The following is a 15,581-nucleotide window of genomic DNA, read 5'->3' as shown; positions in this document are numbered from 1 at the left end:
GTTAATGGAGTGGACAAAATATTAGGAACACTATACAATATACCATTTCCCACTATGACCTCAATAATCAAAGTAAAGCAGAATTATCACCTTCCTAACAATGTCAACAAAAACTGAGAATGTATAAACTTCATAAATGTAGAATTTAAAGCAGAATCCAATTAGTATTGGATTGCATTAGATTGCACAGGTGTACCTAAGAAAGAGACCACTGAGAGTATATTGTCATTTTTTTTTAATTGTAGTGTTTATTTGACATTGTATTATTTACCACTCTTATAAAACGGAGAAGGAAATAGCTAAGGTGTCCCGGAAAATCTCGCGTAGTTAGCGCAATGTGTGTCGAACGGAAGCCGCCATAGGTCAATTCCAATCGGCGTGCTCATTTGAACAAGAGGAACCGCTACGAGGCACGGAGGAAGAGCGGCCCAGTACCAATAATTCAACTCTCAAGTCAATATTGTACGTAAAGTATTTTAAGGTTTGTACTTTGACGAAACATTTCATAGACACACCAGGCTGCTTCATCGAGTAAGATGTTCAGATAAAGACAAGCGTCAAAGGAAGTGTCCGTTATGTAGCATTAGCTCGGCTAGTAGCATTAGCTTCGTCAGTTCAACACGGTGCCCAGGCAGCTTAGCGGCTAAAACGTGCTCACCAAGTTTGTAACGATTAAGTGGAGAATAATGTTGAGTTAACCGCAGATTAATGAGTACACTCAGATGAAGACTCTCTCGAAAATGATAACTTAGTTTAGAGCTTCCTGCGGGTGAAGATCAAGGTGGTATTGGCGTATTTTCATGCCGGGCACATTGTGAGCACCCCGCCGACCAGGCCCGAGCAAGAAGGGCAACTTCAGCAGCAGCAGGTCAGCTGTAATCATTTATCTAAAAAAGGTCCATAATTTATCCCCTACTTGGTTAATCTTTAATGGGTGTTACTAAGGGAGTGAAATAAGTTTTGCAGGTAGATGTATTTGTGGTCAACTACACGGATTGCTGACTTGTAACCGGACACAAGGCGGTCTTGCTACACAGCGAGCTAACTTTATTTCCTCTTAACTTTTCTCTCCCTCTGACCAGCCACAACGTCTGCAAGTAGACCACGCGCTTCACACCCGCCTGCAGTAACGTTACACAGTGTAAATGCATCTTTTAAACGACAGATATTCAGCCATAAAGCATTTCCGCAACTTAGACCGACTGGCCGGGTGGGGGTGGGGAAGTTGGGGTAGGATTAACTTGAAGCGGTTAAGCCGGGTCATAGAGATTTTAGCTCGCCTAATGTCCTCGTTTTTGTGCCGCAAGCCGATTTCTAATTACAATTTTAGGTGTTTGCCGGCTGGTACTCCGAGGACAATCGCTGCTGCTTGTTCATGTTGCATATCACATTTTTTTTAGCCCTCGACCAACTCAGGCGGGCCTCTATCCACATGTGCACCCTCATATGTGAACGTGCTCTGTGCATAAACTCTGTCCGTTTGCACGTGGCCTTTGGAAATGATGCATCAAATACATCTGATTCCCACTGATGGTGTTAGTATTCATACTGTCTGATCCAGAGGCCATTTTTGTACCAAGATAACCATATTTATCTTTGTTAAATAGTGCATTAGTGGACTCTTACCATGTAGATTAACTTATGTGTTTGTCTGTTTCTCAGGATGGAGTGGCAGCCAGATGAGCAGGGACTTCAGCAAGTCCTCCAACTACTCAAGGATTCACAGTCGCCCAACACAGTCACGCAGAGAGCTGTCCAACAAGTATCCTACCACAGTCTGACTTTAGGGTGTTCTATGTAAATCTGATTAATTATTTAATTGTGCCTTTATGAATTAAATGCATGATCTGTACATCAGCGCACAAGGGCTAAATGATTGAGGTGTGTATCTTAAGGTACTAGTAACACATTTTCACATTGGAAGTGGACAGTGCGTTCCAACAGTTGAAGATTTTTCTGTAGTTGCCCTGAGCTGCAGAGGTGGGCAGTTCATGTGCTGGTAGCAAGCCTCCATTTTAGACTTGAGTGAACTGCAAAGCGAGAGAAAGGGGAAACAGTATTTTTGTAAAGTATATAATTGCAGGTAAATACACTTTTATGGCAGACTTTTAAATCAAGACTTCATACTTTCAACTGCATTTGTGAATAGAATTGTTATAACCAAAAATCAGTCCTTAATGTAGTTATATATTTTGTACATGTGAATAAAAGAACATGTCATTCTGTATTTGCTTAGTTTGCAAACTCAGTGAAATGCTCCTTAACTGCCATGCTAGAAACTTGAACAACTCAACCAGTTCCCTGACTTCAACAACTATCTCATCTTTGTTCTCACACGACTCAAAACTGAAGGTGAGTAGTTAAATGTAATGTATAAATGCCACTTCTTTCATCCATTATATGTATATTATAAGTCATGTGATCCACGATGATCAAAGTTCCTCCTAAACTCCCTTACTTAATTCAGTATGTCAGTTTTGACTGGGTCTGTGGTAGGCAGTCACTGGGATTGATGAAGGACCTTCGGATATAGTTCAACAGTAATGATCGTAACAAACATTGGCTGAATATCTGAATCGATCAACCATATTTCCTTTCATTTTGAAGTGAATAGTGCATTTTAGTGTGCTATTGTGCACCGACATAACATACACACGTGGATATGAAAAAAGTCTTTTAAAGGGATGTACATGCCTTAATACATTAGACGGTGTCAGTACAGAAGAAAAGAAAATTGGCTTATTGACCAGAAGAGGCTGATCAACATTATATACTTGTTACTAAATTGTGACCATGTAACGTTATAATCCTTTTAGAACAACATGATGAACACCTTGCATGTTTTATTGGGCAGCCATTTTCTAACCCGACTTTTTCCACACCTACCTCCTTTTACTTTCCTCTGTTCAGATGAGCCGACTCGCTCTTTGAGTGGTCTGATACTGAAGAACAATGTCAAGGCCCACTACCAGAACTTCCCCTCAACTGTTGCTGATTTCATCAAGCAGGAATGTCTCAACAACATCGGTGATCCCTCGCCGCTCATCCGTGCCACAATCGGTGAGTTCCTGTATTGTGGGCAAGCTTCCACCCACATTCCCAATACCCGTACTCGCCCTCTGCTTCCCTTCTGTTACATGGAGATGATGCATAAATACATTCCAGACTTCCAGTGAAGGTTTTTGTATTCATACTGTCTGATCCAGAGCTGAATGTAAAGGTACTTTCGGTCTCTTCAGTTGTAATTCCCTTTCTGAAGCCCTCTGTTCTCCTCTCTGCAGGCATCCTGATCACTACTATTGCCTCCAAGGGAGAGCTACAGACATGGCCAGAGCTGCTGCCCCAGCTCTGCAACTTGCTCAACTCGGAGGACTACAACACCTGTGAGGTCTGCACTTACTATACTCTGCCGTCATTTTCTCCTTTTTATAACATGCTATTAAAAATGGTGCCCACGACATCTAGATCAGTGATGGTTATCGGCCCTAAAATGTCATATTTCAGATTGGAGCGTGGCTAATTTAAAAGGCTGTTGATTTGATTTTTAGACTTTTTGGGTGGTAATTTATGCCTTTTTAATTGATTGGCCATAGAGGGAAAACAGGAAATGAGGAGAGAGAGACATGTAACTAAGTATATTGATGTTCATAGTTAGCAACTTAGTGCCCAAACCCCCCACCCTATACAAGCGTGTTTTCAGTTATTCTGATTAGGCCTCTGCTTAGGTTGACGGTAGACTAAACTTTGCTTGAAATTAAACAAGGTCACTGGACTCCATGCGTCCGTAAAAATGAGCAACAAAGTTAACCCAAGACAGACGGAGATGTAAAAGTGTGCATGTGTATGAAATCACTCTCTATTTACGTCATAGCATGTTAACATTTTTAATATCATCTGATGTTAAATCTTTTCAAAGTTTTAAATTGACATTTAAAAAGTAACAAAGTTAATCATTGCTGTATTTTACTATGTTTCACTGTGAGCACAGATTGGTCCTTTCTGCTGTGCACTTACATAAACTTCACAGATAAACCACAGTGTTGTGCTGAATGATATCAGTTAATTAGCAGATACAAATTCACAGTTTCACAACCCCGTTCATCTGCACGATTCCTCATTATTGGCCACGTGCATCTACTTTCTGTTTTTCACACATTGTTTTCCTGCAAGTTGGTTAAATAACTTTCAAACGTGTCTTGTTGTAATTATCTATCATCTTAACAATACCGACTCAGCAGAGCCAAAAGGGGTATTAAACTCTGCTGAAACTGAGGAAGTGCCTCATAGTAATAAAAACGTGATTTTGAAAAAAAAAAAACAGAACTACAGACATTGGCTTGTAATTTATCCTGCCCGACCAGCTATGATTCTGCTTTAATAACACATCATTCTTGTAAGTCAAAGTAAGATATGGAAGAAGTATTTATTTTTTTTACATCTCAGAATTATACAGACTTTTATGTCCATCTTGCATCTGGAAATGATGAAACACCCAGCTCATTGATTCACAATGATACTTTAAGTTCCTAAACTTTCTGATCCAGATTTGTCATGACTGTGTTATTCACCCTCTGCCATTTAATGTCAATGTCAGAACTGTGAGATGGAAATATACTGAACATATAGTGTCGATGACATTTACACAACGTTCTGCTAACAATCCCACAATGCTTATAGATACAAATATTATCATTGTGACTCAGGTGCCAGAAAGTTGCCCAAAGTTGTCACCATACAGTAAACTACTCAAAGCTTATTTTATAGGAAGTAGTGAGTAAACAAGGAAGTGGCCCTGCCCTGAAAGAAGAGAAATTGCACAAAAAGAGTGAAACATGTGGGGTGTGCATGGCCTTTCAAACAATGATAGACATAAAGTAATGGTAGACATTCTCAAAAACATAACATTCAAAGGTAAGCATTAGCATGTTAACATTTTTAATATCATCTGATGTTAAATCTTTTCAAAGTTTTAAATTGACATATTTAAAAAGTAGGAACCTAAACATTTCTCAAGGATCACTTAAGGATAGCAGCAGTGCTCTTGACAGGCTGATTTTCAATATGGAGTCAATCATGTGTGTTAAGTGTGACAGCACAGCCGTAAGTGTAACAATTAATTTTAGCTGTGCCGCTGTGCCATCTAAACACAATACATGATACTGACACATCTGAAATGAATCCAGCTGTTATTTAAGTTTTATGGTCTCCTGTTTAGGAACCACTGGAATCTATGAAATTCGTACACGAGGCACTACGGCTTAATTTTGATGCAGTCTTATTCTCTCCTCTGTGTCCGTGTATGTTTGCGTTTGATTTGACAGCCTCTCTGTGTGTGTGTCCGTGTCTCAGGGCTCGTTTGGAGCACTGCAGAAGATCTGCGAGGACTCGTCCGAGCTGCTGGACAGCGACGCTTTGAACAGACCGCTCAACATCATGATACCTAAATTCCTTCAGTTCTTCAAGCACTGCAGCCCCAAGATTAGGTACAGGACAATGGACAATGGGACTCATTTTTAATTTTCTGTCATTAGCATCTGGGCGTGATGTATACCCAACAGCTGACTCACGATGAAGGTTGTTGTATTCATACTGTCTGATCCAGATATTGTGTTGCTTTACCCCTCACACTGACACACCACTGAATTGAAGAGTTATGACTGCTACAAGTACTTCATTAAGAACATTTCTTCTATCATCTTAATATGGAACACTGTAATAACTATTTAAAAAAAACATTTCTTCTGACACAGTTCATACGCAACATAAAACAAAAATTGCAGATTTTTTTGTTTTTTGAAATGTTTTAATGAAACATGAGACGAAACCAAATGTTGCTTTTTTATAGGTTGTGAAACTGAGACATTTTTACCAGTCCTTTGATCACAACTTTGTCCTCTTGTCGTCCTGCAGGTCACATGCCATAGCCTGTGTGAACCAGTTTATCATTGGCAGAGCGCAGGCCCTCATGGACAACATTGACACCTTCATAGAGGTGAGCTGTGTGTTTTGAATACTGAAGTAAATCACACCGCATAGCTGCACTACCATACCAGGCAAAACCGTGTTAGTCATTCTCTAATTTTAAATTTTTTTTATTGCCACTCTCCCTGACTAGAGCCTGTTTGCGCTGGCAGCAGATGAGGACTCTGAGGTCAGAAAGAACGTGTGCCGAGCCCTGGTCATGCTACTGGAGGTCCGCATCGACCGCCTCATTCCCCACATGCACAGCATCATCCAGGTAAGTGCTAGACATCTGCCCCACCAGCTGTGTTTCTGCTTCAAGAACACATCATTATTGTAGGTCAAAGTAATTAGATATGGAAGAAGTTTTTTATCTCAGCATTATACGGACTTTTATGTCCATCTTGCATCTGGACATGATGACACACCCAGCTCATTGATTCACAATGATACCTTAAGTTCCTAAACTTTCTGATCCAGATTTGTCATGACTGTGCGGTAGACTGTTGCACAATAGTGGCGTTTTCTCTGTTTCCACTATTAGTTGTCAGTTCAAACTCGGCTGTGCTCAGTCTTGTACTTTCTCATCTCCTACAGTACATGCTGCAGCGGACCCAGGACCCAGATGAGAACGTGGCTTTGGAGGCCTGCGAGTTTTGGTTGACTCTAGCAGAGCAACCCATCTGCAAGGAGATGCTGTCTGGACACCTGGTGCAGTGAGTACAGAATCAACACGTTCTTATCAACTACATGATTTTATACATTTTGTTTGACTCAGCAGAGCCAAAAGGGCTATTAAACTCTGTTGAAAACTGGAAGAAGTTTTTTTTTTAATCTCAGAATTATACGGACTTTTATGTCCATCTTGCATCTGGAAATGATGAAACACCCAGCTCATTGATTCACAATGATACTTTAAGTTCCTAAACTTTCTGATCCAGATTTGTCATGACTGTATGGTAGACTGTTGCGCAATAGTTTACCGTTTTCACCAAGAAAGTCTTCTTCCCTCCTTCTTAATACAGACTGACCCCTATCTTGGTGAATGGGATGAAGTATTCAGAGATAGACATCATACTGTTGAAGGTGAGTTAACTTTGTTGCTGTTGTGTTTTTAATATATTCCTCTTCACTTTTATACAATCAGACCACCATATGATTGAAATTTTGAGTATTCTTATGGCTCCAATGCACTAATTTAGAAATTGAATTTGTGATATCAAAGGGTAATGGCACAAGGTCAAATGCAGTCATACTCACTGTGACTGGAGAACTGTCTCCAAAAGAGATATAGTGCTTTTAACTGGAGTGAAATGTTTGTGCAGGGAGATGTGGAGGAGGACGAGGCCGTGCCAGACAGCGACCAGGACATCAAGCCTCGTTTCCACAAGTCGCGCACTGTCACCTTGCAGCACGAAGGAGGGGAGGGAGAGGAGGGAGAGGACATCGAAGAGGATGACGATGATGATGACGACACGCTGTCTGACTGGAACCTGCGTAAGTGATGAAGAAACACACTTAGAGAGCTTCTCTCTGCAGGTTATCATCTTTTATCAGATCACCTGTGAGCAGCAGTTTGGGGGTGTGAGAACAGTTGTAATCAGGCTTTTTGATTTTAATGCAGGAAAGTGTTCGGCTGCAGCGCTCGACGTGCTGGCCAACGTGTTCCGTGACGACCTGCTGCCCCACCTCTTGCCGCTCCTGAAAGGCCTGCTCTTCCACCCCGACTGGGTAATTAAGGAGTCCGGCATCCTGGTGTTGGGAGCCATAGCTGAGGGTAAGACTCAGAAGTAGAGTTCTTAGAGGAAAAACAGTCAGCTATGTTTCTGCTTTAATAACACGTCATTCTTGTATGTCAAAGTAAGATATGGAAGAAGTTTTTTTTTATCTCTGAATTATACGGACTTTTATGTCCATCTTGCATCTGGACATGATGAAACACCCAGCTCATTGATTCACAATGATACTTTAAGTTCCTAAATTTTCTGATCCAGATTTGTCATGACTGTGCGGTAGACTGTTGCACAATAGTGGTGTTTTCTCAGTTTCCACTATTGTCAGCTCAAACTCAGTACTTAATCCTTTTCCACTGTCTTCTTCTCATTCGCTCTGCTCCCCCTTGCCTCAGGCTGCATGCAGGGTATGGTGCCCTACTTGCCAGAGCTCATCCCCCACCTCATCCAGTGTCTGTGTGACAAGAAGGCCCTGGTGCGCTCCATCGCCTGCTGGACCCTTAGTCGCTATGCACATTGGGTGGTCTCCCAGCCCCCGGACTCCTACCTTAAACCCCTCATGACAGAGCTTCTTAAACGCATCCTGGATGGCAACAAGAGGGTGCAGGAGGCGGCATGCAGGTGAGCAGCTTCACACCCCTGTCCTCGTCACGTGGACATGATGAAACACCCAGCTCATTGAAAAACGATGATACACTTTGTTCCCATATTGTTGTCTGATCCACATCCTGCATTTATCATTCCTAGACTGGTAGAGCTACTTATATAGGTTAAGTATTGATACACAGTCCTGACCTCCATTTTCTATTTTCTCTTAGTGCGTTTGCCACCCTGGAGGAGGAGGCATGTACAGAGCTGGTGCCCTACCTGAGCTTCATCTTGGACACGCTGGTCTTCGCCTTTGGGAAGTACCAGCACAAGAACCTCCTGATCCTCTACGATGCCATAGGAACTCTGGCAGACTCAGTGGGTCACCACCTGAATCAACCTGTAAGTACCCTGTGAAATTCAGACACACAAATGGTGTTTTTCTTACCACAGTTTTTTGTCCCTAATGTGGTTTTAAGTTTTAAAAGAAATGGTTGATGGACACTTTGAGAAAGAACTTAGCTAATCATTGCTGTATTTTACTGTTTCACTGTGAGCACAGATTGCTCCTTTCTGCTGTGCACTTACATCAACTTCACAGATAAACCACAGTGTTGTGCTGAATGATATTGGTTAATTAGCAGATACAAATGCACAGTTTCACAACCCCGTTCATCTGCACGATTCCTCATTATTGGCCACGTGCATCTACTTTCTGTTTTTCACACATTGTTTTCCTGCAAGTTGGTTAAATAACTTTCAAACGTGTCTCGTTGAAATTAATTTTCAGTCATCTTAGCAATACTGACTCAGCAGAGCCACAAGGGGTATTAAACTCTGCTGAAACTGAGGATCAAAACCAGTTATAAAATTGGGCAATGTGCAACTGGTCAATGTACTAATTCAGGTATACTAAGTGAATTCACAGGGTATCTGCACATATCTCAGTAGAGAGAACGATAGGAAACTTTGGCATCAGCATACTGAAATTGGATAAAATCACCTGTTGAAAAGAAACATCACAAAGTGCCTCATAGTGATAAAAATGTGATTTGGGGGGGGAAAAAAACAGAACTACAGACATTGGCTTGTAATTTATCCTGCCCGACCAGCTATGATTCTGCTTTAATAACACATCATTCTTATATGTCAAAGTAAGATATGGAAGTTTTTTTGTTTTTTTTTAATCTCAGAATTATACAGACTTTTATGTCCATCTTGCATCTGGAAATGATGAAACACCCAGCTCATTGATTTACAATGATACTTTAAGTTCCTAAACTTTCTGATCCAGATTTGTCATGACTGTGTTATTCACTTAGCTGTGTCGGGGTGCATTGCAGGACATATGATTATTTTGCATGTAAACTTTTACATTTGAATGAGTCAAAATAAAGCAAACTGTTGTTTCTCAGGAGTACATTCAGAAGTTGATGCCCCCCCTTATTGCCAAGTGGAACGAGCTGAAGGATGAAGACAAGGATCTGTTCCCACTGCTGGAGGTAAGAAGTTCTCCATTAAAGCAGTACTGTCACTTAGGTAATTTTATTGTCCTCCCTCCACCCCCAGACAAAAAACATGTTTGACTGCCTTTTTACAAATCCTCTTTTTGTGTTTCTCTCAGTGTCTGTCGTCAGTAGCCACCGCCCTCCAGAGTGGGTTTCTGCCTTATTGTGAGCCCGTTTATCAACGCTGTGTCACACTAGTCCAGAAGACACTAGCTCAGGCTATGGTGAGAATGCAAACATCTAACTAAAATGGGTCTGAAATATGCTGTGTATATATTTAGGGATCTTTTTGCAGAAGCTCTGTAACTTGTCTTGTTCTTTTCTGCACAGATGTACAACCAGCATCCAGACCAGTATGAGGCTCCTGACAAAGATTTTATGATCGTGGCCCTGGATCTGCTCAGTGGCTTGGCTGAGGGTTTGGGCTCTAGTGTGGAGCAGCTAGTAGCCCGCTCCAACATTATGACCCTGCTTTTCCAATGCATGCAGGTATGAAGGCTTATAAACCAACAAATGAACCATGTTTTTTTATTTTTATCTTTTTTTAACCCTGACACATTGACCGTGCAAGTGTAACACTAAGATGTGTGGTTGTGTTGCAGGACACTATGCCTGAAGTGAGGCAAAGCTCCTTTGCTCTGCTGGGTGATCTAACAAAGGCCTGCTTCCTCCATGTTAAGCCCTGCATTGGTGAGTGTGCTGCTGTATTAGTGTTTGATGTAAGTGAAAGAATGCTGCAGGGCTATTGTGTTGTGACCAGAGTGTGTTTTATGTCCTCCTTCCAGCTGAGTTCATGCCCATCCTGGGGCTCAACCTGAACCCAGAGTTTATCTCGGTGTGTAACAACGCCACCTGGGCCATCGGAGAGATCTCGATGCAAATGGGTGAGAAAGCAGGTTTCAGTTGCTGATGCCTTTTTTTGTTTGCCCTCAGTCAGTCTTCTTTTTTTTTTAAGTGTGGTTGCCTTCACAAAAACAAATGCTCATTATCTGGATATGATGAAACACCCAGCTCATTGAACTACAATGATACATTTTGTTCCCAAACATTTTTTTCTGATCCAGATATTGCAGCTCTGACTTGCTCCAAACTCAGTGATTGAGTGCAGTGTTGGAAATGAACCTTTCCTGCTAAATTTTACTAGTCACTATTTTGTAAAGCACTTGTGTGGAACTAACTTTTGTGTAATGTGTCTTGCTTTGAAAAAAAACAACTAATAGACATTTAACCCATTTAAAAAAATGTATTTAATATTTAGTCACCTATGGATATCGTTAATTCTGTCACTGAATTGGCAGATGTTGTCTCCAAAATATACTTTACTTTTTTATGATGCAGACCATCTTTTTGTGGCATTTGGAGGCTTTGTGGTCTTTGATAGCCACCGATTTAAACTTTTTGGTGCCCACGATAAATCGGTTTGTAGAGATGCATCGATTGGCCACCGATGGTTGTCAGCTGATCAGCCATGATTGGTGACCAGCTTCAATCAATCTCACATGATTTATTTTATTTATTTTTAAGACGTGAGACAAGTGTTCACATCATTGCACACACAACAGCACAGACTGTACTGTAATAGTCACATTAGCTAAAACTAAATGAGACCAATTACTTCAGAGACTTTTCATCGACTGGTAACATTACAACACATCACCACCATTGCTGGTAGGGTCAGCAAGTTTACCAGCCACTCCACAAATGGTGCAGGCCAGGCAAGCAAGAACCCCCACCAGGCTCAAAAAATAGTTTTGAATAAATAAATTTAACTGACAGCCAAAGCAGTCAACCCAGGGGAAACACTATTTTTTGCTTGTATTAAATAGGCAGTGAAGAGGCAGACATGAAACAGATAGAGATGACATGCAGCAAGGGGCCCCAGCTGGAATCGACTCAGGGGCATTGCAGTTATGTGACAGGCACAGTAACCATGTTGCTACTGGGGCGCTCCACTGTTAGGACTTTGGCAGTGTGATGTTAACCTTTTTGGCTGTCCTAACATCTCTGCCGTGAAATGGCATTGCACCCAAAACCAAACCTAGTTATGCCTGCACGTTGTGTGACCCTGTGTTGGTGTTGGCAAGCCAATGTGCGTGACCCAGTCAGCCCACTGACACTCTATGTGATATCCTTACAGGCAAAGATGTCAAGCAGCAAACAGAGGATTGTCCAGGTGAGCTTAGGGGCACTAGCAGTCATCAAGAGTGCAGTGCAAGAGTACAAAATCAAGTTAGATTTTCCTTACAGTTCACAGACCATGTCACAATGATGGCAACTGTTGCGAGATTTTAATTCTTTATTAAAACATGGAAACGAAGTTCTCCTGAACAAATGTTCCTTCATTCTGCTGTAGAGATGTAGACAATAATGGCGTCAAGACTTCTTTGTTGGTGGTAATCAAAACATCCATCTGCATATTTCAGTATATGTGGAATTCATGGTCCTTCATGTCTCTTACAACTGAAAGTTGACTTGTCTGATGTGGCTGTAAAGTGTGGTTTTCATTTGTATTAGCATCATCAGATGATTCTACGAGCTGATATTTACTCCAGAGGTTGAACGAATGCAGAACGCAGCTTTATTTATCATCATGTAACCACGTTGCCTGAATGGTCTTTGACCACAGGAGTCAATGCTCAATCTGTTAAATCAAACAACTGAAAGCTAAGAGGAAAAAAAGCAGTCCAGCATGTCCTGAACTGAATCAATCATAGTAACAGGACCATGCAGCAGGATGCTCATCTCCTCAGATGGCTGATGGTGTGCTTTGTTTCTATGTGTGTGTCTCTAGGTGCAGAGATGCAGCCGTATGTGGGCATGGTTTTGCCACACCTGGTGGAAATCATCAATAGACCCAACACACCCAAGACTCTGCTGGAAAACACAGGTACACACATAGTCACATACACACAGCATGAGTTGATGCTCCTGCTTTTCTAAAAGAATGTCGTACAGTGCTGATGATCATGTTTGGGCGTTCAGATAAATTGATGTTTTGTCTCCTGTGTGCAGCCATTACGATCGGCAGACTCGGTTACGTGTGTCCTCAGGAAGTGGCACCACAGCTTCAACATTTCATTAGACCATGGTGAGTTCACATTACTACTATCTGGATATCATGAAATATGCAACTTATTGATATAACACCAGTCTAGATAAGTAGTTCTCTTGAGATGGAAAAAGGAAAGGAAGCAGTGGGAAAGTAATGAGTTATAAATGCAAGAGGGAGCAAGTCATTTCAAGACCAGTTGAGAGTGAAAGTGTGTATGAACATCTTTGTCCTCATTGTTTCTCTTCTCAGGTGCACGTCATTGAGGAATATCCGAGATAATGAAGAGAAGGACTCAGCTTTCCGGGGAATCTGCGTGATGATCGGCGTCAACCCTGCAGGAGTGGTGCAGGTGAGCGGATATTTGAAATGTGCAAGTTGATTTTGTGCACAGTGGGGGGTTTTTTCTATTCCAAGTAACATGACATTTGGGTGCTGTCCAACTTTTGTATCCATTGTTAACATGAATCCAACTTCTTTCTGTCCAGGACTTTATTTTCTTCTGTGATGCTGTTGCCTCCTGGGTCAACCCCAAAGATGACCTGAGAGACATGTTTTATAAAGTGAGTGGCTCATTTAAAAAAAAAAAGCAATACTGTATCACTGATCTGTTGGATGGCTCTGTTCTTGTGTAGCGCTGGCTCCCCACACTCCGTGATGATCACTCATCAGACATTCGAAATCTGATTATTTGGTGTGGATTGTATTTGAGTCTGAGAAATGTGGGAGAGCTTTTTGTTTTTGTGAAAGCAGAGACATTTCAACATTGAAGTATTAACAACTACACATCACCATCCTGAAACCTACTTCCACTTTCATGATTTTATTTTCTCTTCCAAGATCTTACATGGCTTCAAGGACCAGGTTGGGGAGGAGAACTGGCAGCAGTTCTCTGAGCAGTTCCCTCCTTTGTTGAAGGAACGCCTGTCGGCGTGCTATGGTGTCTAACCCAGCCTCCCCCTGGTCTACACTGGACACCGACCTGTTAGGTATGTCCAGTAAATGTCTCACCATGTGCCACCCCTGTCTGGAAATGATGACACACCCAGCTCATTGATCAACAATGATACATTTTGTTCCCAAACACATCTTCTGATCCAGACTTTCTCAGCACCGGTCACACACCGCTACATCCTTTTGACCGCTGAATAATTTCTCACAGCTCTATAATTTCTAGTTTTTCCATCAATGATTTTAAAAACTTTTCTCTTTTTTTTTCTATTTCTCTCCTCCCCAGGTTAATGTAGGGAAGGGTTACTGGGGAACTCATTGCACTGCCCAGATCGTGGGGTGAAACAAGAGCTGGAGGGATGTGACTGGCCTTGACCCTCCACTCAGCGGACGGCCTCCTTTCCCCCGCGCCCCTGTGTGTCTCTGTGAGGGAGGGTGGGAGGAGGGTGGTGGGTGTGGGAGGGTAAACTGGGGATATACATATACCTCTTGGATTAAACGCCTCACTAAATCCAACACACTCAAAAGTGGCTTTCACCAACAGCACCGCAGGGATCCTAGTTAGGTGAGGGCAAACAGGGGCTGGCTTTGACCTCCCCCTCCTCCATTTGATTATTCTGTTAAGATAGATGACGGCTGGGAGGGGACGGGGTGGCAGATAGGTACATTTAAAAAAAGGAATTATCTGAACCAGCATATGGTGCCACAGTCCCGAATACCACAATGCACGTAGTCAGTAGAATGACACACATATGTAGATGTGTTTAAAACAGGCTCGTGTGACTTTAATATTACTTGTCACCTCCGGGCTTGCCAGAGGCTAAACAAAAAAATAAACATGAGACGCTTTTACTACGTAATGCAGGAAATGTGCACAAATCTTTTTGCACCTTTTACGGCAAAATTGCATCCACCATTTGGTGTGCATATACATGGGTCTTATTCTCTTTTCACATGTACATTTATCTGAAGTTCATTTCCTTCCGTATCCCTTGGTTGCTGAATTCCTCTTGAGTCATAGTTTTTTTTCCCCCCCTTCATTTGGAGGCCAAAAAAAAAAAGAAAAAAAAAAAGATGCAGTAGGTCTGTTCTCTAAGGTTTTCCCACCGCAGTACCAAGTTATTGCATGGCATATGATCACCTCTTAAGTGACGCATGTTTGAGTGAATATCTGTCTTGTAGCTCCAAGTGCAAGTTTGATTTTTCTCGTCCTCGGTATGGGGAGGTTGCCATAATATGAAGCTGTCAGGTGCTTGGTTCTTTTCTCCCCCCCCGTACATTCATATACATATTCATACATATTGTCTAATCAGTGTCGCTATAGTTAAATGGAGGTTTGCATTCGAAGACCAACTATAGGTAGATGAATACAGGACTACGCTGATTGTTTGGAAAATCACTCACGGCAACAAGAGTTCAAATACTGTAGGCAAGTTGATAAAACTTCTGCTGCTGCTGCTGCTTCATTTTTTTTTTTTTTAGAGTATTTACAAAACGGACTTAATGAGAGCGATAAGACATCACCAAGAATGAATTGGTTCTTACTGATATAAATGCACTTTTTCTTTTGTAAGAAATTTAGAATTTCAAATGTAAACATACAGTGATAAATATGATCTTGAGATATTGTTTTTTTGATAAGTGATTTTAGGACTGTCAAGGGCTTGCTAAAGTAAGCATAATGATAACGTTAAGCAATGGTAAAATGACTAGGTAAGACTTGAGGCCTCTTAACATAGTTAATTTCATAATGTAGCGCCTTCTAAAATGGATTGAATAGGATGTAAGAGG

The 15,581-nt window shown here is 41.6% G+C and overlaps 1 protein-coding gene and 2 non-coding genes across 4 annotated transcripts; all 3 read left to right on the top strand.

The window, feature by feature from the left end:
- Positions 1-386: 386 nt before the first annotated feature.
- Positions 387-14,201, top strand: LOC128378326 (transportin-2-like). Of its 2 annotated transcripts, XM_053337805.1 has the most exons (26): positions 387-462; positions 1,663-1,762; positions 2,277-2,352; positions 2,911-3,060; positions 3,282-3,388; positions 5,350-5,483; positions 5,911-5,992; positions 6,116-6,238; positions 6,559-6,677; positions 6,987-7,047; positions 7,287-7,458; positions 7,586-7,738; positions 8,090-8,315; positions 8,513-8,684; positions 9,698-9,784; positions 9,907-10,014; positions 10,121-10,279; positions 10,393-10,480; positions 10,576-10,674; positions 11,928-11,963; positions 12,582-12,677; positions 12,803-12,878; positions 13,092-13,191; positions 13,328-13,402; positions 13,680-13,828; positions 14,077-14,201. In XM_053337805.1, exons 2-25 carry the CDS (start codon positions 1,664-1,666, stop codon positions 13,785-13,787), a joined length of 2,706 nt encoding a protein of 901 aa, XP_053193780.1. In that variant the 5' UTR covers positions 387-462; position 1,663; the 3' UTR covers positions 13,788-13,828; positions 14,077-14,201. The 2 variants fall into 2 exon arrangements, with proteins under 2 accessions (XP_053193780.1, XP_053193783.1); XM_053337808.1 differs by lacking the exon at positions 11,928-11,963.
- Positions 1,494-1,561, top strand: LOC128379682 (small nucleolar RNA SNORD41). Its single transcript, XR_008323452.1, has one exon. It is a non-coding gene; the product is annotated as a small nucleolar RNA SNORD41 (small nucleolar RNA).
- Positions 5,535-5,602, top strand: LOC128379683 (small nucleolar RNA SNORD41). Its single transcript, XR_008323453.1, has one exon. It is a non-coding gene; the product is annotated as a small nucleolar RNA SNORD41 (small nucleolar RNA).
- Positions 14,202-15,581: the final 1,380 nt, after the last annotated feature.

The sequence above is a fragment of the Scomber japonicus genome, chromosome 18 (genome assembly GCF_027409825.1).
Source record: "Scomber japonicus isolate fScoJap1 chromosome 18, fScoJap1.pri, whole genome shotgun sequence".
Lineage (NCBI taxonomy): Eukaryota > Metazoa > Chordata > Actinopteri > Scombriformes > Scombridae > Scomber > Scomber japonicus.
This window is presented reverse-complemented; position numbering and strand designations above follow the sequence as displayed.

Bases quoted from the DNA above. Each gene is read 5' to 3' on its own strand.
- LOC128378326 (XM_053337805.1), top strand. From the start codon at position 1,664: ATGGAGTGGCAGCCAGATGAGCAGGGACTTCAGCAAGTCCTCCAACTA. The intron at 7,739-8,089 runs GTAAGACTCAGA...CCCTTGCCTCAG, and splicing joins GTTGGGAGCCATAGCTGAGG to GCTGCATGCAGGGTATGGTG. The intron at 8,685-9,697 runs GTAAGTACCCTG...GTTGTTTCTCAG, and splicing joins GTCACCACCTGAATCAACCT to GAGTACATTCAGAAGTTGAT.